This window comes from Pseudorasbora parva, chromosome 5 (genome assembly GCF_024679245.1).
Source record: "Pseudorasbora parva isolate DD20220531a chromosome 5, ASM2467924v1, whole genome shotgun sequence".
NCBI classification, from domain to species: Eukaryota; Metazoa; Chordata; class Actinopteri; order Cypriniformes; family Gobionidae; genus Pseudorasbora; species Pseudorasbora parva.
The window spans coordinates 26,007,823-26,029,650 of NC_090176.1; the positions used below are offsets into that span (position 1 = coordinate 26,007,823).

Sequence of the window (21,828 nt, forward strand, 5' to 3'; positions counted from 1 at the left end):
CTTTTCCTTTTAAACCACTGGATGGCGCCCGTTTAATGTTTTGTTTTTTTCTCAAGAATGGGGGGGGGGGGTGTCTTTCCCGTATGTGTAGGCTATATCAGGAAGCACTTCTTTTTAAAGTGAACTTTGCACAACAGATTGACGTTATAACCGTTATAACAGATGATTACGTTAAAACACAGATATTTGTTAGTGCCTTAACATCTAAACGCGTCACTCGGCTCTTTACGGTAAGATACTCTGATGGCAACCGCTAATTGTAGCGAGAGAAGTGTTGCTTATTCGACTATTATGCATAAAGCTTGATTTGTTTAATAAATACAAAGACATAACTTACACTGTTGTTTTATAGTGTTCATAAAATGAATATTTACAAGTATCGTTACTGTACTGTTTCTCTGTTCTCGAATGTTCAGATCCCAGTGAAATCATGACAGTGTTTGAAAACTGTACTGTGGTGTTAGATGTGAAGAATGTGCCTTACAAAGAGAAGAAGAAGCTGAAATCAGCTCTTCTGGAAAATGGAGGAAACGTCTCCTATGTCATCAACAGAGAGGTTTGTATTATGTTCATTATTTAGCACAGATGTCTGTCATTTTTATCATAAGCAGTGAGTTACTCTGAGACAAAGCAAGTGATTGTTTCAATGTAGATAAACAGTTGGGTTTCATCATATGGCGTTTACACAATACAGACGTTACTAAAGTCACCAAAGAGCTGCTGTGTATCTTCTGACCTGCTGTTATCTTCTCCAGTGCTCTTTTGTAGTCACTAGCAGTGTGAATGACCTGAGCAGTAACCGGCAGCGCAGCATCCAGAAGCTCCAGATCCCAGTGGTTGGGACGCAGTATGTGTGGAGCTGTCTGGATGAAGGGCGTCTCCTGCCTTTGACGGAGCATAATTTGGCCCCACAGCTGGCTTATCCCATCTCTGAATTCATCTCTCATCCAGGTAGGAGATTCCTAAACCTCATTTTATTCATTCTCACACGTTCTTGTAACTAATTCATTGTTGAACAGAAGTAACTTGAGATGCAAACAAAGGTAAAGAATGAATGGGAGTGTCACAGCCAGATTAGTTGTATTTGCTTAAACTGGGTGTGTTTTGCTCTGTATTTGTGTATTTTTTTGTGCTCTTGTGTTGCTATACATTTTTGTTGTAAAATGTATTTGACATTACATTTGTGTTATAAGAGTATTAAATGAGAAAAGAAAATATGCATTTTTGTTGACATAATGTTATTTTCTACCATAAAGTGTCGACCCAGATATTAGAAAAAGAGAAGTTCAAAGGTCAGTCCGAACTCCTAAAGACTGAGATTGAGACTCCTGAAAAGGGTGTGCCCCATTTTGGCAGGTTCAGGTGCGCCCTTGTTTTTGTCACTGTCAGTGCTTGAGTGTTATTGATTAGTTTCTTTATTATTCAGATTTTTTTGCATCAGTTTCTTTCAGTTTAGATGTGCTAGTTTGCATGACTACATATTTTCATTAATCCAACGCAGAGTTTACAAAGGTGGCGACCATGACCTGCCTGAATTTCCTTCATATTTTCAAGTGGCCAAGTATTCGATTTTTGAGCGGGTGAGTGAGTTCATACATCATAGTGGGTCACATCATACAAAAATCTAATTTCCCTTAATCTTTTTGTAATTAAGAGTTTACTATGAATGAAAAACACACTGCACTTTTCAGAACTCAAAACAGACCGTTTATTCAATCAAACCTTCACGACAGATAAATGGATGCACAAAACACCCGTATATCATAAGCCTGATAAACATTATAAGTGGAGCCTAAGGGGAAAAAAAAATTGTGATAAAAAGAAAAATGTATAACACATTGTTGAGGTGATTCTTGTAGCCTCCAGCACTGCCTGAATTTTAAAAAGTGTTTTCATGTCTGTGTTGCAGGTCAAACCCAAGACTTTGTCTGTTTTGGAGCTGCAGAGTGCCAGAGGACGAGCAGGCCAGAAGTATCGTGTGTTGTGTTCAATCTTGCATGAAGCTGAGGTTTGGTCATCTTAAACGCTGTTTGAAAGATTAATCTTGTTATCACAGGAATAATAGATTGACCTGTGGTGACGGTGAGGGACTCTCTCTCACTATAGAGCGCAGTGGTACAGGACAAGCTTGTGTACTGTGTGACGTCTGAGGATGCTGTGGAAGCGTATCTGCTGCTGATGAAGGAGATGGAGACACAGGGATTCACAAAGACACACACACTTCCTCCTGAGGTTGAGCGGTTAGCGTCCCACAGCCTGCAGCAGGTTAGACCAACACAACGCAGATCTATTTCATTAATTGAATTCTGTATATGCGTATATAATGTGTCCAATGGGTGTGAAATCAATGTTCACTGTTTTAATTTGCAGCTTCTGTTGGAGGAGAAGCTGAACTGCAGCACTTTATCACAGGAAGTTGGCGTCTTTGTAGAGCTGGTTTGGACCGAAGCTCTCGGTTCCCTTAGTAACATCCTGACAGTCCCTGTCTCCAGCATCAGCCTTAATGATGTGAGAAAGACTCACACACACACACATCCAATCATAACGCTCACAGGTATGTTGTGTGTTTAATGTCTCTGTGCTGTTGCAGGTGAGCAGGGTGGAGGGATTGTTACTGCAGGCACAAAAGACTCAGAAAGAGGATGAAGTCAAGGCCCTGCTAGAGGAGGTCAAAACTCTTCTACCCCTCAGAATGATCGACCCTCCTTCCAAACACAAGCTTGTGTCTCAGAAACTAGACCTTTGTCAGGTAACATGTAATTGTAGTATGCAGTTATTACTGATTTATGACCATTACGATTTTGGTATCGTGATATTGTATTCATAATAATTAAGCTCATTTTACCTCATATTTTCATTCCTGGATGGTTTTAATTTTATTTGTTTTTTTGTCATTCTCATTACTTTCAAAAATGTTTGTTAAATGTATAGATATATCATTACTCTAATGCATTGATAAAATAAAAATAAAAACACTGTTATATCATGATTATCTAATTTAAATCAGCATTAATTGAATGAGATTCCTGCACATTTGGGGATTTTGGTAGATTCTTCAAGTTTGTATTTTGAAGTCCTCAGTGCAGGTTTAGTATTTTAAACTCGTCTGTCGTCCTCAGCTGATCAGAGACATTCTGAATGTGAGTGAAGCCACTCTGGGAAGTCCCTCGCCCTCGTCTCTGGGAAAGTATCGAGCTCTGAGGTGCAGCATTGAGGTTGTTCCACCACAAAACCCTGAGTTTCATGTTGTCTCTCAACTGCTTCAGGACAGGTAAACTTGATCATGATGATTGTGGTCTGAAGTTTAAACATGTATATATTATGATTCGCAGTGTTGGGTAAGTTACTCTAAAAAAGTAATGAATCACCAGTTACTAATTACAACTTCAATAGTGTAATACGATTACTGAACAAATTACTCTCACCAAAAAGTATTTAATTACTTATTACTAATTACTTTTTAATTACTTTCTAAATTCTAAGTCAACCTTGAATTAAGCAATTCAAGGATATACATAAGTCTCAAATACATTCAGATGCATAATATAAATCTACATACATTATTCTTATTAACTGACCAAAGTATTACTAATGTGGGATATGTAAAACATGAATTTTAAAGTTACACTTTAAATGTTAAATTAATCTATTGTATTATATATAATTATATTTAGTTCAATTACGTCAGAAGTAACTGTAACTAAATTACAGAAAAAATAAGAGTAATCCCGTACTTAACTTTTTCAAGGGAAAAGTAATTAAATTACAGTAACTAATTACACCCAACATGTAATAAGTTACTGATTATGATGGTGTAAATCTTGTATCCATTGCAGGCCTGTTCAGATTCAGCAGATACTGTGTGTAAACAGAGGGGTGGAGCTTCAAATGTTTTGGGAGGATTTAGGCAACATTAAGCCCCTTCTCCACTCCACTAGTCCCAATAGTTTTGTTGGAATACTGTCACGGTAAGAGCATATTCTTTAAAAAAAAAAAATTACACACTGTGACAAAATCACACAAACCTGTGTCTGACAGACCATATACTGTGTTTGTGAACCACATTCTCTCTAACATCTGGCTATAGATGTCACGGTGTGTAGTGCAGCAGAGATACAGAAATCCAGAACTTCCAAACACATGGGCTTTTATTATTTAAGAGTAAATGAACAGAACACCAAACACCACAAATCAAACTTTAGACTGGAACCAGGAGTGACTACACAAGAGGAACTTAAATAGGGAACCAGAACGAGTTAATAAACAAGACACAGCTGGAACACAATTAACTAACGAGGGTAGTAACCAAGGAGACAGATAAGTGGCGGGAAACTAATAAAGCAACATGTGACCAGTGCAAACACAGGAGGCTTGTTCGAGATCTATCGGTGCTGTGCAGACTGTGTATGACATCAAAGTACCGCGAGAGAGATTCAAAAGCATAAGGAGTAGTTTGCTCTACATTCGTTCTCGCTGTACTTTAATGTCATACACCAATCGGTCTGCGCAGCACAGATGGATCTCGAACAAGCCTAAAGGAAACCGACTATACATGTGACAATAGATTGACAGAAGTCTTTTTTTTTTTTAATGTCTATTCAATTATTTGCTCTTCTGCAATAATCATGTCTTTTGTTCATTTTGGGCATTTCCTCAGGATGTGTTAATGCAAAATTTATTTGATTGCTCATTCATCTTATCATGTAATTAGTTAAATATATTTTTAATGAAATATTCTGTGTAGAGGTCTGCTGCTGCCCAAGTTTGGAGTTGAACAGCATGGAATTGAGAGGACGGATATCGGGAATCTTGGAGGAGGAATCTACTTCAGTGACTCTCTAAAGTCAGTGGTCTGCATTACTCCGGCATCTTTTAATAAAACAGATTTATAACTCTGACACCACTTTCATGAAAACTGAAGATCTGAGCGAGTTAGTCAGTTTCTGCTCTGTGTTAAAGGACTAGTGTGAAATACTCCAAGCCCAGTGTCACTGACGGCTCTCGGCTGCTTTTGGTGTGTGAAGTGGCGTTGGGTCGGTGCAAAGACCTGCTGAAGAAAGACACCACTTTGACCTGCGCCCCTGACGGCTACCACAGTGTTCATGGAGTCCGTCGCACACCCAACAGACTCTCTGAATTTGAGGTGTTTGTCATTTTCTCTGTACTCAAACATTCTGCTTGTGTTTTTGGGATCTAATGTGACTCTTGTGTTTGTGTGTTGGTTTCTATTGACAGGATGATGAGTTTGTTGTCTATAACACAGAGCAGATCAGACTGAAGTATGTGGTTCAGTACACTCTGGAGGGGGACGAGTTAAAAGAGTTCCATCCTTATATCAACACCTTTGTGGAGCTCACACAGCCCGCTGATGTCTGTGAGTAATGTTCACTGAACAGGACATGTAGAGAGAGCTTTTATATGTGGAGGAATCTGTTGTAGATGACAACTGGTGCTGTCAAAGACATTAAACATTTTAATCGAATTACATGATAGAGGAGCACAACAACGACCTAAGTTTAAGTCTCGCTGAACAACCCCTAATAATAAAGGTGATGTGGGGCGGGGGGGGGGTCATTCCTCAGGGACATCTGATGCTCTGTAATGATGAATGCTATGATTTGGATTTGTGAAACTGATCATTGGTTTGGTTTGATGTGTTTCTTTAGTGTCCAGTGATGACAGTGAGGGTTTGGAGTCGGCTAAAAACCCTCTGGAGGAGATGACTGCAGGTTTGCTGGACAGCAGTGGTCAAAAAATTCCACTTCAGGCTGTCAATGTGAGGTGTAAGCTGATGGACCTACTGTGTCAGGTATGATACTACAGTGCTGGGCTGCACATATATTAGAGAAGCAGGGTTTTCAGAGAGTCAGTGTTGTCTCACATGCTAAAAACAGTGTTTATAAAATATTCAGAATGATAAACATTAGAATAGAATATGCATATAGAAATAAAGACATGAAAGAACATCAAGTACTTAAAAAAAGCCAACAAAATTAACAAGCTAAAAACAATTAGACCAAAAGTCAGCCATACAGTAATCCAACAGCCATAAAGCCAGAGCATTACAACCTATATCTGTGTTACCGTCCTTCAGATGAGACGTTAAACCGAGGTCCCGACTCTCTGTGGTTTTTAAAAATCCCATGTCCTTCGATAAAAGAGTAGGGGTGTAACCCCGGCATCCTGGCTAAATTTGCCCATTGGCCTCTGTCCTTCAGAGCCTCCTAATCATCCTATATAATGATTGGCCTAATCACTGTCACAGTCTCCTCTCCACCAATCAGCTGGTGTGTGGTGAGCGTTCTGGTGCAATATGGCTGCCGTCGCATCATCTAGGTGGATGCTGCACATTGGTGGTGGCTGAGGAGATTCCCCCCTTCTACATGTAAAGCCCTTTGGGTGTATAGAAAAAGCGCTGTATAAATGTAATGAATTATTATTATTATTATTATTATTATTATTATCAAACATAACTTTCTGTGCTCTGTCACCAGGTCATCATTTTTCAGACCTACACGAACAAGAGTGCTGTTCCCATTGAAGCAAAGTATGTCTTTCCACTGGAGGAGACGGCAGCAGTGTGTGGATTTGAAGCCTTTATCAATGGAAAACATGTCATTGGAAAGGTGCAAGTCACCCAGAATTTTTCAAATGCAGCCTCTTCTCTTCATAACCGCTTTCTCGTCAGTTTTTAATGTCTTTCTTTGTCCTGTAGGTAAAGGAAAAAGAGCAGGCTCGTAAGGAGTACAAGCAAGCCATAGAGAAAGGTCATGGGGCCTATCTGATGGACCAGGATGCACCTGTGAGTTATTTTCTACTGTTTCTTTCTCTGAAGCATGAGTGATAAAGTATCAGAAGGCTTGTCTAAGGTCATGTGTTTATGTGAGGCAGGATGTATTTACTATCAGCGTGGGGAATCTTCCTCCCGGAGCTACAGTTTTGATCAAGGTGACGTTCATCACTGAGCTGGTGGTGAGATCAGGCTCTATAGTCTTCTCATTGGCCGGCAGCGTGGCACCATGGCAACAGAATGACGCCCTTAATCAGACAACTCAGGTACGACGTGGCTGGTCTTTAATCACTGTATTTGAAGGTCCCATGGCATGGGTTGTTTTATTGTTTTATAATGTTTCCTGGGGTGTAATTACATTGTTAGTATGGTTTTTACATTAAAAAAGTCATAATTTAGAAATAAAAGCCATTTTTCTATACTGATATTAGCCCTCTGTTTGGAATGCTCTGTTTCAAGAGGCGTGTCTGCTGTGAGTCTTCAGTGAAAACACCCACTGTTCTGATTGGATGACATCTTTGCATTTGAAATGAGATAACGTGCGGAGGGGGCGTGGTTTTGTCATGCACGAGCTGGAGCAGCTGTCGAGAGAGAGACAGAGAGGGAGCTGGGGAAAGATTGTTGAGGAAGTGTTATTGTACCGAGTTTTTGAGAGCGCGAGTTTATTTTGTTTGTATCTGAGAGCTCTGAATAAACACGAGTGAACTTTGCAACGTTATTTCTCTCACAAAATGCTTTCACCGCAGCTAACAACATGAATACAGTAAGAGCTTCTGTTGAGCATTATGAGCAGCGTCATTCAAACGGGTGATTGACCAATCCAAACATCATAAAGAGTGTTCTTTGAATGCTCTGTAGTTTAATCATTTAAATAACATTTGTTTCATGCTACAAAAAGAAATGACGTGAAGTTGATGGTTTTAGTCACTGGCTTGATTCACTGATGCATCAAGACAGTTTTAAACGATTTAGAAAAAAAAGTCTGTGTGAACTTGAGTGATTAGCTATACATCAGAACTCACTGATCCCAGATCAGGCATTAATGAACACTGTTACTCACTGTTTGTGGTGGTACTGTTGTATCCGTATGGTAAAGCCTGTGCTCCTGACATCCACTGATAAAACTGAATCCTTTCTCTATTAATTCTCTGGGCTGGCAAAGCAGAGGAAGGGGCGGTAACCTTTCCTGGTATGACATCATAACAGGAGAATTCAAGATCAGCTCATCTGGGCTCTCATTTTCTCAAAGGCAGAGAAAGACAGCCTGAACTCGTTTTACACTGATCAAAATTTCTAGTGACTTGGGGACAACATTTAGGCTAGGGGAACTCATATTAAGGTTGAAAAACCTCATAAAATAAACATTTCATGCCATGGGACCTTTAAACTTCTGTTTGGGCTGCTGTTACTTACAATGTTTTGACTGACAGTTGTGTTGTGTTTCAGGCGACTGTTGAAAAGATTGGTGTGAGCGAGCTTCAGTCAGAGGGGTGAGAATCTCGAACACTGGATAATTCAAAAGGGAAATTCAATAAAAATGTTCATTGGTTTTATGTTTTGCTTTTTCAGGGAGTTTTCTCTGTCTATGTCCATTGAAATGCCTTACAAGATCATCAACTTGCGCTCTTCACACCGCATCAAAACCAAGGTTATTTTAGTTTAGCGAATTATATTAATAAATATTGAAATGTTCTTGTTCTCTAAAGGAAATAAAAAATCCTGGTTATGATGAGTATTATTAACAGTATGAGTGATTTCCCGTTCAGATGACAGACTGTAAGGCAGTGATCAGCACGTTACCGGGACAGACTCTTGGATCTGAAGGGTTACAGGTGTCCTTCAGTCTCTCTGATATCCACATGCCCAGGATGTGGGTCGAGAACCATCCGGATAAATATAGTCAGGTAAAGAAATGATCAGTCACATCTGATTCAAACGGCAGACATAAATGCTTCTCTTTCCTTCACACACCCTGATCTAAAATACACACAGATACAGTAGGTCCTTCTCTGACACTCTCTGATCTCTGCAGGCCTGCATGCTGGTGTTTTATCCAGACTTTAAGTCAGGCGGGGTGTCCAGCTCTGGAGCGTCCAGTGTGAGTGATGTGGTCATTCTACTGGACTCCTCCAAGTCCATGCAGGGAGACGCCATGCTGAACGCCCGCCGGATTGCCCTTCAAGTCCTCAAATCTCTGGACCGCTCACTGAAGATCAACATCATCTCTTTCAGCACTGGTTAGTGGGCACTAAAACAATCTGATGTTGTTCTGGTGATCTTCATGTACACTCTCATTTCTGTCAAATCTTGGGATTTGTAGTAAAGCATTATGGGTGAAGAACAATATATGCTGGTTCTTCATTCACACAGTGACATGTTAATCATAAAATGTGTGTTTTCAAGATTACAAGGAAGCTTTTCCTGCACCAGTGTCTTTAGATGAGGCATCTGAACCAGCCAGACAGTTTATTATGGTGAGTAATGATTAAAAACGGTTGAAGATGAATGTTTCTGTGCTTTGAAAGGGGGCATAATAAGATATTGTTAAGGTTTTCAGAAGTTTTCTATCAGGAGACATTCGTCAATTCACATTTTGCATCATGCGTTCATTTAAACTTTTCAGCTGGTCATTGATACAGAATTTCAGTGTCCATGGAGAAAGATGCTTTTTGCCATTAATGTTGCAGTATCTAACCAGCTAAACCTCGACCCCTTGATTAATCACTTAGACTGATTAGAATGTTGTTTTTTCTCATCATTGCATGTGTGTTCTCTTCAGTCCTGTAGTTGCTCTGGTGGCAGCACTGAACTGTGGCGGCCTCTCCAGAGCCTGAGTCTGCTGCCTCCCTGCCGGGGCGTGAGGAACATCCTGCTGCTCTCTGATGGACATGTTCAGAACCAGCCTCTGACCCTCCAGCTGGTCCGAGAAAACTCCTGCCACACGCGCCTCTTCACCTGCGGACTCAGGTCTGCCTTTGAAGAGTTCAACACAAAACTCTTTATCACTTAAATTAATTTCTGAACCTACTGTTTGTGTTTGTCTAGCTTGACAGCTAATCGTCATATGCTCAGAGCTTTGGCTCAAGCAGGTGGAGGAACATGTGAATTTTTTGACACCAAGATGAAACACACTTGGGCAGAGAAGGTGAAATGTTGTTTTTATTAAGAAAAAGGGGGCATTATCTTCCCAACATGGGCCACTTTGAGGCTTGAGTTTAAGAGATTTGCTGCTCATTCCAGGTGCGAGCTCAGGTTCAGCGTATGGAGTCTCCAGGCTGCAGATCAGTGGCAGTGAAGTGGCAGCAGTTTAATCCCACAGCGCCCCCTCCTGTTCAAGCCCCCTCACAGCTTCACGGCCTCTTCAGTGACTGTCACACTCTCATATACGGCTTTGTGCCGCACTGCACTCAGGTAGACCTGCTGTATTGTTATATTGATACGTATAAATTATATAATTAAATATTATTTCTTATATTCATTTAGTGACAAGCAGTGTGAAAAAATGCCTTCATTATTTATTTTTAATTAGATTTCTGCTGTATTTTAGATCTGAAATTAAAATGTATATTAAATCTGCTTGGCTACGGTGATTAAAAGCATCACACTATGAAGCAATTTCAGAGATTTATCAAGATAAAAATATGTAATATTACTCAGAAAGCTGTAAAAGAATTAAGATTACCCAGCTATATAAATACATATTTATTGTTTATATATTGTTTTGAATTGTGTAATATTCACCCTTTTAGGCCACACTGTTTGGTGATTTGAGTGGGCAGGAGATCAAAACAATGGTTTCCACCACAGAACTACAAAAGACAAAAGGAACTGTGAGTGAGCATCTTAAATACTTCATATAATCGGAAACATTATCAATTGTTTATCAGACGTTTAAAGAGGTGTGTGTGTGTGTGTGTGTGTGTGTGTGTGTGTGTGTGTGTGTGTGTAGTTCCTTCACAAGTTAACAGCAAGAGCGATCATCAGGGACTATGAAGATGGCATTCTGGGCGACAGTGAGGCAGAACATGAGGTACAATATTTGGCTACATGTTGCTGTTTTTAATAGAACTATCAGAAGACCTTGACTTGCTGTCTTATATCTCTATCAGGGGAAGAAAGCAGAGCTGAAGTCCTACATCATTGAGCTCAGTAAAGAGTTCTCCATCTTGTCCCAGTTCACAAGCTTTGTCGCCATCGAAGAGAGGGTACAATTATTGCTAACATATATAATCTAAATTTAAATCTGTAAATGTAAGGTTTTAAATTTGTTCTTTGTTCTTTTGGGCAAAGAATTGGGTTTTTGTTCAAGTTCCAGTTATTTGCTGTTCAGTTGTTTTTCACAACCAAGAGAATCAAACAAAAACTCAGCAATTACGTTGCTCCATCTTTCTTTCTATCTCTGTGTGTGTGTGTGTGTGTGTGTGTGTGTGTGTGTGTGTGTGTGTGTGTGTGTGTGTGTGTGTGTGTGTGTGTGTGTGTGTGTGTGTGTGTGTGTGTGTGTGTGTGTGTGTGTGTGTGTGTGTGTGTGTGTGTGTACATTGTTAATGTGTCACTGTCACCATTTTATTTTTTTGATGGTTCTGCATTTTGGATTATTTTATTTGACAAATTATAAGAGAGCAGTTTTTATAGTCTCAAAAATGTAGCTGTGTGTGTGTGAGAGCATGATCATTTTGCATTGTGGTTGTTTTTTGCATTGTTGGAAGTTTACAACTTCTGTCTGTGTTCTGCATTGTTTCTGATTTTGAGAATCAATTTTGCCCATTTTCTAAAACAGATATCTGTTTTTGTAGATATAGAAAGTGTTAACAACAGTACCAGGTCTCATGCCATTTGGACAAAGAGAACATTATTTTAATTTTAGCAAAAGTTGGGGTCAAAAAGGGTTAATGCATAAACAATTTTCTCAATCATTTATGCTTTTAGCTGTGGTTCTTGCATGTGTCTTTAGGTAACTTTTCCTATTATAATCGTTAGTTAAAAATAATTAATAAAGCATAAAAGGTGACCATCTGTGCACATTGTTAATGACATGTTCCGATCTGGGACACATAATGGCCCAACAGTTAAATGTATTGCAGATGCTATATTATGAAAATGTAACAATGATCGATAATTTTTCAGCCTTGCTGATAAAGAAGTCAACTTCTGCTAAAGTGTAATATATGAAAGTTAAACTAAAATTACTTTTGTGCTATCATTGTTCTTTATAGGACCAGAATGAGATTGAAACTGGATTGACAGATATTCCTAAACTCATATCAGAAGAGGATGTGGATATTTTACCGTATATGAGCTGGACTGAAGAGAAGGCTGAGCATGTTATTGGTGCTGAAGATATATGGGTAACAACAAAATGGTCTATTATAGCTAATGTAGTGATCTAAGCTGACATTGTTCAGTATTCAGATCTTCAGTATTCGCAACAATATATTTTTTTTTCTTTCTTTTTTTTCAGATGGATTCAGAAGAATCCAGTAGCTGCTACACATCTTATGATCTGATGGCTTATTGTTGTAAAGAAGCTGCATTTGATGATGATGAAAATGTTTCAGATGATTGCTATGAATCTATTGATGACTTTATAATAGATGCATCTCCAGCTCCCCCTACTCCTCTTTGCTTCAGTACCATCTCGCGTCCTTCGCGTTTTGATGGTAGCGTTTCTGGTTTCGGAGGCTCAGCAAATAGGCTCTATAAACGTTCTTCTAATTCTGATGTTAGTGTTCTGAAGTCTCAAGTCCCTCCTCACTCTGCTGCCAAGCTTAATGCCTTGACGGATGTTCCCATTCCGGTAGAGCATTCTTTTTTTGAGTCAGTGGAACCTCTCTCTATGGTTAATAGGCGTACTCCTTCTCTTCTTTCTGGGGATGCCTCCATGAGTGATAGGCTTCCTCCTCCTACTGCCACCGATGACTCTATAATAGAAGCAGATCTCCCTTCTCGTCGTGGCTCCAGTAGCAGCTGGCGTCCTTCACGTTTTGCTGGTAGCATTTCCGGTTTCAGAGGCTCAGCAAAAATGTGCTATAAATTTGCTTCTAGTTCTGATGTAAGTGATCCAAAGCCTCAAGTCCCACCTCCCCTTGCTGTCAAGTATGGTGCCGCGATGGATGTTTCCATCCCTGTAGCCCACTCTGTTTTTGAGTCAGTGGAAACTTCTCCTCCTGATGGTGCCTCCATGAGTGACTGCCTTCCTCCTCATACTGCCACTCAGGTTGCTTCCTCTATTCCTCTTTTTCATCAATATCCTAGTAACCTTATGTCAGTAGAATCTCTCTCCTCAAATTACACATCTTTGCTAGGTGCCTCAATGGGTGCTCCCAGTCCTGTAGGCCATTTTCCTCCTGGGTCAGCGGAGCCCCTCTCCATGAGTGACAGTCCTCCCACTTTCACCCAGGTTGCCACCTCTTACTCTACCTACTCCTCCATGGATTGCAGCCTTGATTCCCCATTATTCGGGCGTAGCGCTGCAACTTCTACTGTTTGTGCAGCTCCTCGTCCTCTTCCTCGTATTGTGAGCAAACCTGCATCTTTGCAGTACTTTTCGCCTAGCCCTCCTCCTCCTCTTCCTCCTTTTTTTGAAAGGGTGGGTACATCTCCATCAATGAGTGAAACTCCTGCCTTTCCCTGTTTTTCAGAGCTCAGGCCTCACACATCAACTCCTCCTGTCTGTGCAGGTCCTCCTTCTCTTCCTCGTCTTTCATCTATGCCGTACTTTTCTTACAGCCCTACTCCTACAGTTTTTGGCAGGAAAGATGAATCTTTTTCAGTGAGTGACAGGGTTGCTAGCTCCACTGTCTTTAGTTATCACACATCTAATGAGGTGCTCTCTCGCCCTGCATCCAGTGGCTTTGGTGGTTTTCTCCAAAGTACAAATGAGCCTTTGGGTCTTCTTGGTTCCTCATCCTCTGGACCTTTTAAAGCATCTCAACAAGCAACACAAAAAGCGCTACAACTACCACAGTCACAAGACACTGTGACTTTTGCACAATGTAAGTTTCATCTGTGATCAATGTTGATATGGGGTAAAAAAAAAAAAAAAATCTTTCTATCCTTTGTCTCATTTTTTTATATCCTAATCTGATCTTTCTATTCTGTGTCTCATGAAGCTATGCTATGTGCTGCTCCTAAGGTTGGTTTTCTATCAAGGAAAGAACATTTCATAAAACCTCAAGACATTTTGGATCTGTCAGTTACGGCAGATAAAACAAGCAGACCTGCCACAGTGGCCTGGAATGAGCTGTTTGAGCTTCAACATGAGGTTTTTACACATTAATGAACTAGATTATATACAATATGTAAATGTGTAAGTCATGGAAATATGAACTTATGCATTGTGTTTGGATGTAGGATGGATACTGGGAGTGCACCGAGAGGCTGAGCAGCTTCCTCAACCTGGACGTCGACTTTTTTGCTAATGTCTTCCTTAAGGAGAAAGGCATCCGTTCATTTGGTAAGAAGATTTTTTAAATGAATCTTCATGTTTCAGACACAGCTTGTCGGTGAGAATCAGATAATCAGTCACATGTTTTGTCTGTCAGGTGTGAAGGCTCATGCGGACGTTCTGAGACTGGTGGCGACTCTGCTGGTGCTGCAGCTGATCCGGGTGAAGAAGCTGGCAGTGGGAAAGTTGCTCCAGTCTCTTCTCCGGCTGAAAGAGTCCCAGGAGCCCAGGTACGAGCACACGTCCTCATAGTGATTCACTCTTGTATTTTTGGATCCATAACTTTGTGCTCTCCTCCATACAGACCGATGCACTGGGAGGCAGTGAAGAGGGCCGTGGACTGGGCCTGTCGGACAGACAGACAGTATCCGTGTGTGTGCAGCAGGCTGGAGATCGGCCGGGATTGGGAATCATCTACACGTCAGCTGCTGGGCTGTGATTCTCCACACCCACATTCCTCTCTCAAACCTGTTCTGGAGAGACGCTTGTGTGTATCAGTCATGTAGAAACTGGACACACACTTCTCTTTTTATTTACAGTGGATGTTTTACAAGCAATTTGCTTATTGCAAAATTATATTTATAGCCATGAAGTGACCTCAAAAATATATTTGGACACTTTTGAACTAATAGATTAACGCAAAATATTGACATAAAATGTCTGAATTTTATTTCACTGGAAAATTATGAAGTGTTATTTGCCAGCTTTATTTAGGACAATACTTTTTTTCAGTTACTTTTAATCAATTAATCAAGTCTCTCAGTGATTTTTAGTGGATGTATGAAGTCATTTAAGGGTTAGTTCAGCCAAAAATTAAATTGATGTCATTAATGACTCACCCTAATGTCGTTCCTCACCCGTAAGACCTCCGTTCATCATCGTAACACAATTTAAGATATTTTAGATTTAGTCCCAGAGCATATTCAGTCTATGCTCACTTTACTGTTCATGTCCAGAAAGCTAATAAAAACATCATCAAAGTAGTCCATATGTGACATCAGTTAGTTAATTAGAATCTCTTGAAGCATTGAAAGTACATTTTGGTCCAAAAATATCAAAAACTATGACTTTATTCAGCATTGTCTTCTCTTCCGTGTTCCGAAGCTTCCTCACGGCTCATGGTAAAATGCTCTACGTCTGCTAATAACTATAATATGTGGCAGGGGATTATTGCCTGGCTGTACTATTAAGAAAAATATAATTAAACTTGTTTTATGTACGTGTATTATGCATAAATATTGATAATGAATATTCAATGTGTTTACTCGAACATGTTTGTGTTGATGCATTTAAAGACGCATATATTCCATATTATATCATTATAAAATATATATATTTGATGTTTATTGTTATTGGATCTATCTAGCTAGCTAGCCTAACTTTACAAAGCTGATGTTTTTCTTTACCTGATCACCTGCTCCTCCTCTCCCTCTGCTGACTTTTCTACCCTGCTGGTATATTTACCTCGAATCTGTTATAAAAACATGATAAAAACACGTTAAGAGATTATACACCTCATAACGTTATGAAATTTGTGTATAATCATTCATAAAATTCTAACAGTAGAGATTATAAAAAGAAATAAATTGTTTCAAAACAAATGAATTCTACATATTTTTCTTTTGATCTACTGTGATTTTCATGTTAAAATATTGGGCGGTGGGTTTACAGCAACCCCCCATCCCCCCATACACTAAGCCCCTGGGATCTATTATGAGTTAAGTTTCTTACATTTTGAAAAGACTACAAATTATTGTATTTAACATACAACAATTAAGTGTAAATTGCTTTGCAGTACTATTCTATAATCAATTTTACAGCAATTAACAATATACAGGATTTGTTTGCCAGTACATTTCTGTAAATTGTACAGTACGTTTAACAGTGTATATACATTATTTATTTATATTTAATTGTATTACAGTTTTTCTCAGTCGCTTTGGTACATTTCTCGAAACAAACTCACAATTTGCAAAACAGTAAGTGCATTTCTCAAAACAATTTGTACAAATAGCAAAACACCATGGATATAACCTGCAAAAGCAAAAGCCACTCTCTTACTCAAAATCCTTCGTTCATCTCTCAAAAGTAAATATCTGTCAATGAACATGTCAGTGCCATCAGAATGACAAGTCCTTGTATCATTGTATACGGATAGGACAGTCAAATGGTTTAGTCATGTTGTCAATATAACAGTTTACTCTGGAGGGATGTTCTGATGAAAACTATGGCTAAAGTTTTCATGACAATTATTGTCAATTGTAAGTTACATCTTAGTGTGAGTGTAATTGCAAGAGAATGGAAAAGATTCAAATTTACACTCTTACTGTTTGTACTGTATTTTATTGACAGAACATTTCATTGAGATACAGAAATTAAAAGACAGCACTGAATAACTGATTTAGAAAAAAAATCGAATGGAAATATAGAAAGTATAGAAATATGCTTGACATATTATGATAACTTGTTCAACCATTTTGCATGTAAAGACTTATGCTATGAGCTTGTGCCTAAATGTTGTGGGGGGTGAGACTATTCAACAGAGACCCAATATAATACATTTTGATCAACATGACATAAGCAACTGATAATGTAGGAAACGGCAGAGAATTGGACATAATCATTTGCGTGGATGTACCAAAGCATTTGCAACTTGTTCAAAGAAATGAGAAACTGCTTTTTTGATGTGCACAAGAGACACAATGATGTGAGAATTGAACAGGTAGTTTTGAGCATTTCAATTCTGATCTGAGAAATGTACCAAAGCAGCTGAGAAAAACTGTTAAACAAGAGCTCGCAAATATATATTGATCAATGACGTAATAGAACAGGGAAAAGCTGCATCAAACTGTAGCCTCGCCCACCGACTCGTGGAGCTAAACGGACCGCGTTACCGCCCAAAAAACATGCTGAAGATAGCAAGATAATGCACTGTGGCTGGTTGCGGAAGAACATGTCCTGTAAAAGCTTCCTTCGGATTCTAATAAGGAACGAGTAGACGTTTGTTTCGGTTTTCACAGCAGAATCGTTTGTAAATAAAACGCAGGTCGATACTGGATTTGGAGACGTATTGAGATTACACAATGCTGTGCCTTCTATATTTGATCCGACCGGAATGGTGCAACACACTTATGTGAGTAAAATGTGTTTTTTTTATATGTGATAGTATTGCATTTGCAGATTGTATTGATTATGTGTATTGATTCACTTGCAGATTATATTGATTATGTGTACTATGTGTCTAACAGAACATACATTAGCATGCTGTCACGGGCTGAAGAATCCTTTATTTGTTGGTTCATTGCGATTCAGGATCATACTCAGACATGTATGGGCCAGGACTTGCAAAGCCCAACGTTCCAGGACTATGTGTTTTCCAGACAGACTACCAAAACGTAAGCCTGTCAGCAGGCCGGTGAATCTAAAATAGTGAAATAACATTCCTTTCTTGATCTGCACTGTTCACTCTCTCGCATGTGAGTGTGTGGTTCGCGTTTATATCCACCGATCGGGATGAGAGATAAATTATGTTTGTTTGATAAAAATGAGCCCTGTGAGAGAATCAAGCATTCTCGCATGTGAACTGACGGGGGAACAGAAGCTCATTAAGTATGCAAATCTTCTCCAATCCTAGCCGTGGGTGTTTACTTCCAGGTCTACAGTGCTGCATGGCCATCAAAACCCAGCGTGCAGAGGAGAGGCTCAAAACCAGTGTAGAAAATAGACTATTACTTATTAGTTATGATGATTCTGAGTGTAAAAACCACACAAACGTCATTAGTTAGACAACAGTATACAAAAATAAAAAAGCCAGTTCAGGACACCTTTAATATGAGCTATTTAGGTAAAAAGGTGACTCTTGTCAAACTCTATGTTATCAAGTGTGTGGGGACTCAGGAGGACACTCCTCTCAGAGGCAATATTGACAGAGGGAGGAGGTGCTGAACTCCTTCAGTGGAAGTAAAGTTTAAAACTAGTCTGAGGGGATTAGAAAGTGCTCGTCCATCTTAGCCCGTTGATTTATTATGCCATCTACAGAGATGCTGAACAGTGTGGTACATCGATTCATCACAGATACTGCTTGAAAGTAACGGATTACCACAATGGCTTCAATTGGACAAATAATCTTTGCAAGGTAAAAGAATGGGCAACTTTTTCAAACCATTTCAGGTTGAAGATTATAGTACAATGAGTCAATACTGAATGTTTTACATCAAATGTATGTCTTTTGCAGTATGATTGTTCTCATAGTAGTAATTTCTGGACTCATCATTTTCATTTTGGCTATTGCATTTTCAGGTTAGTAAAACATTCATATATTTATATAATTCTTACAGTTTGTAGTGTGTTTGGCTTTTGATGTATAAACTAAACGTCTGTGTAAATGTTTGATTTCAAGCATCCCAGGGTGCCGTTGAGAGCAGCAGTCCCTCTACTGTGGGGAATCTTGAAGAGGATGTGGTCCTGGATTGCAGGTTTCTCAGCAACAGCGGCAATGTGCAATTGAGTGATGTGTCAATTACTTGGCTTAAAGATGCTCTCAATGGTGTGGTCTATGAATTCAAGAACAAAGCAGCCCAGCTCCAGGGCCAGAACATACAGTTTAAAAACAGGGCTCAACTGTTCTCAGATGCTATATCAATGGGCAATGCTTCCCTTCTGCTGAGGAATGTGAAGATGGAGGATGATGGTGTATATCGCTGCACTGTAAATGCACCAAAAGTCTCAGGGACTACCAGCGTTAACCTAAGAGTGGCTGGTAATACATTCTTCATTCATTTATTTCAAAGTAAATTAATGTTTAAAAAAGTCGCTCATTAATGTTTAATATTTATTTCTGCTTTATTGAACCAAGTAGGAGTCAACAAGTGACTCTTAATTAAGCGAGTTCTCTCAAATGATTTGTTAAAATCCCAGAAACTAAACGGTTGCTGTATTCAGAACCACATACAACTAGCATACTCTTATTAAGAGTAAGAGCTCTTACGTTCACACTTGTCATGTTTGGTTCGATTAAAACAAATTCTGGTGCGATTGCTCGGTTAGTGCGGTTCATTTGAACGTATGTGAATGGTGCCATCCGAACCCTGGTGTGCACCAAACAAGCGGACCGAGACCGCTAAAAAGATGGGTCTCGGTCCGCCTCCAAACGAACTCTGGTGCGGTTTGATTGATATGAACGCAAGATGGACCAAAGACATGTAACCTTAAAAGAACGAAAATTTTGCATTCGGTTGTGCATGGGGCTGTAAAACCTCAGACCAGTCAGAGTGCCCATGCTGACCCCTGTCCATCGCCGAAAGTACCAATAGTGGGCACGTGAGCATCTGAGCCTATAACCGGCCATCCTGTGTCGCTTACCTGGGGGACACGTGACATCAGGATGCACTAGGGGAAGAAGGCAAGCTGGCGGAGGCAGTGTGATGCTTTGGGCAATGTTCTGGGAAACATTGGGTCCTGCCATCCATGTGGATGTTACTTTGACCCGTACCACATAGCTAAGCATTGTTGCAGATCATGTACACCCTTTCATGGAAATGGTATTCCCTGGTGGCCGTGGCCTCTTTCAGCAAGATAATTCGCCCTGCCACAAAGCAAAAATGGTTCAGGAATGGTTTGAGGAGCACAACAAGTTTGAGGTGATGAATTGGCCTCCAAATTCCCCAGATTTCAACCCAATCAAGCATCTGTGGGAACAAGCAAGTCCAATCCATAGATGCCACACCTCGCAACTTACAGGACTTAAAGGATCTGCTCCTAACAACTAAGCACACCCTCAGGGGTCTAGTAGGGCCCATGTCTTGACGAGTTAGGGCTGTTTTTGTAGCAACACAATATTAGGAAGGTGGTCATATAACAGTATGCTGATCGGTGTGTGTGTGTGTGTGTGTGTGTGTGTGTGTGTGTGTGTGTGTGTGTGTGTGTGTGTGTGTGTGTGTGTGTGTGTGTGTGTGTGTGTGTGTGTGTGTGTGTGTGTATATATAATATTTCAAAGTACACTCTTGATATTTAGTGTATATCTACTAGTTCATATCTGTGTGTTTATTTGCAGCTTTCACAGCTCCCACATTTACTCAACAGAGTGATGGCTCTCTATTTGCTGAGGCTCATAGATGGTTTCCTAAACCAGAGGTTAGCTGGTTGAGTCAGAGCGGGCAGCTTTTAAACAGCAGCACTCATTTTGTCAACAATACTGCTGGAATCATGCAAGTTACTAGTGTCCTTGAAGGCCCAGTAAAGGATGACACCTACACCTGTCTGATCCAGAACAGTCTTGTGAAAGCTATCTCAGAGGCAACTGTATCAGGTAAAACAGTAAATACTGGCTAAACAAAAATGTAAAGATGGAACAAATTATCAAGCAGGGCTCACCCATAATCATAATATTTACACAGAGCATTGCATATCCATTCAAGTTTGTTAAAACAAATTTGATGACAACTTGGAAAGCATGGACAAAGTGGATGTCACTCAGTCGTTAAATGGCATGACACATGCCTGTGTTGATCAAATAATGAGTTTCTTTTATAAAGTCAACATTGCTATTTCTTTGTCATTCTTATTCCTCAGCAAACAGAGTGACGGAGAAGACATACTTCATTTTCAATACTGCATCTACAAAAGTGCCATCCTTACAACTTAGGGTCGCAGCGATCTTAATTCTATCTGGAATCCAGACAAGTCTCTCCAGTGCTTGACTGATGGTCAAGCCAAAGTTTTTCTCGGCTGGTTGCTTATACTATAATTCAATCTATTAACCACACATCCTAAACCCAATAGAAAAACTCTAAACATTTTGCATTTGGCTTTGTAGAAACATTTAGAAGTAATGTGCATAAGTTATTTAAATCCAAATTCATGTATCACAAGATAATTAAAAAGAAATCCCCACATATAATTTATTTTGTTATTGGCAAAAGTGTATAATCTAATCTGCAAACACATGTTATTTATTATACCTTATTATTTAACATACTATTATCTTAAACTTCAAATGTTTTAATGTAAAATGTTTGCATGTTTGTAAAATGTTTGCATTACCAATAAAGGATTTTCATTACACTAATTTTGTATCACTATTTATTTTATTGTTTCATCTATTAGTCCACAATAAACCGGTTTAGAAATGAATTAATGGTAAAAATGTACACTTTACAATAAGGCCACTTAGTTCATTAAATGAGTTGCCATAAACTAACTATAAAAATATTTCTACAACATTTATTAATCTTAGTTAATGTTAATTTCATTAAAAAAGTTTTTAAAAAATCATTTTTTACTAATACAGCTTAGGCCTGGTAAAATGAAAAGTTGCATCTTTTAATATGGACCTGAGCTAACATTAAATAATTAAAAATTATATTTTTATTTTACCTATGTAGGCTATTGGTAGAATTTCATTGTTAGGTAATGCAGTGACAATAACTAATGATATTTGTCAAACCACATCCGAAAACAGGGACTTGCACATTTCTGTCTCCATGGTTTAAGGAACTTTTGTAAAAAATAAAAATAAAAAAAAAGGATTTTGTAAAGGGATTGATTACATTTCATCAGGAAATAAAGCATGAAGTGCAAATTGCAAATCTTTGAC

General features: G+C 39.2%; 2 protein-coding genes across 3 annotated transcripts; both read left to right on the forward strand.

Moving 5' to 3' along the window:
* Window positions 1-90: 90 nt before the first annotated feature.
* LOC137075256 (protein mono-ADP-ribosyltransferase PARP4-like) lies at window positions 91-15,835 on the forward strand. 2 transcript variants are annotated; one of them, XM_067443612.1, is made up of 35 exons: window positions 91-230; window positions 417-556; window positions 756-951; window positions 1,257-1,362; window positions 1,502-1,580; window positions 1,910-2,008; window positions 2,107-2,265; window positions 2,371-2,508; window positions 2,591-2,749; window positions 3,120-3,271; window positions 3,837-3,968; window positions 4,745-4,843; window positions 4,960-5,143; window positions 5,236-5,374; window positions 5,667-5,809; window positions 6,495-6,626; window positions 6,716-6,802; window positions 6,892-7,056; window positions 8,237-8,280; window positions 8,360-8,438; window positions 8,557-8,694; window positions 8,823-9,027; window positions 9,194-9,264; window positions 9,570-9,757; window positions 9,836-9,935; window positions 10,031-10,201; window positions 10,540-10,620; window positions 10,740-10,820; window positions 10,900-10,995; window positions 12,004-12,135; window positions 12,249-13,782; window positions 13,900-14,051; window positions 14,141-14,243; window positions 14,332-14,464; window positions 14,539-15,835. In XM_067443612.1, the coding sequence occupies exons 2-35, from the start codon at window positions 431-433 to the stop codon at window positions 14,738-14,740; spliced, it is 5,805 nt and encodes a 1,934-aa protein (XP_067299713.1). In that variant the 5' UTR covers window positions 91-230; window positions 417-430; the 3' UTR covers window positions 14,741-15,835. The 2 variants fall into 2 exon arrangements, with proteins under 2 accessions (XP_067299713.1, XP_067299714.1); XM_067443613.1 differs by having other exon boundaries at window positions 12,249-12,777.
* A 2,408-nt stretch (window positions 15,836-18,243) lies between these two features.
* vtcn1 (V-set domain containing T cell activation inhibitor 1) lies at window positions 18,244-21,087 on the forward strand. Its single transcript, XM_067444985.1, has 5 exons — window positions 18,244-18,369; window positions 18,469-18,533; window positions 18,634-18,993; window positions 20,287-20,541; window positions 20,805-21,087. Exons 1-5 carry the CDS (start codon window positions 18,338-18,340, stop codon window positions 20,930-20,932), a joined length of 840 nt encoding a protein of 279 aa, XP_067301086.1. The 5' UTR covers window positions 18,244-18,337; the 3' UTR covers window positions 20,933-21,087.
* Window positions 21,088-21,828: the final 741 nt, after the last annotated feature.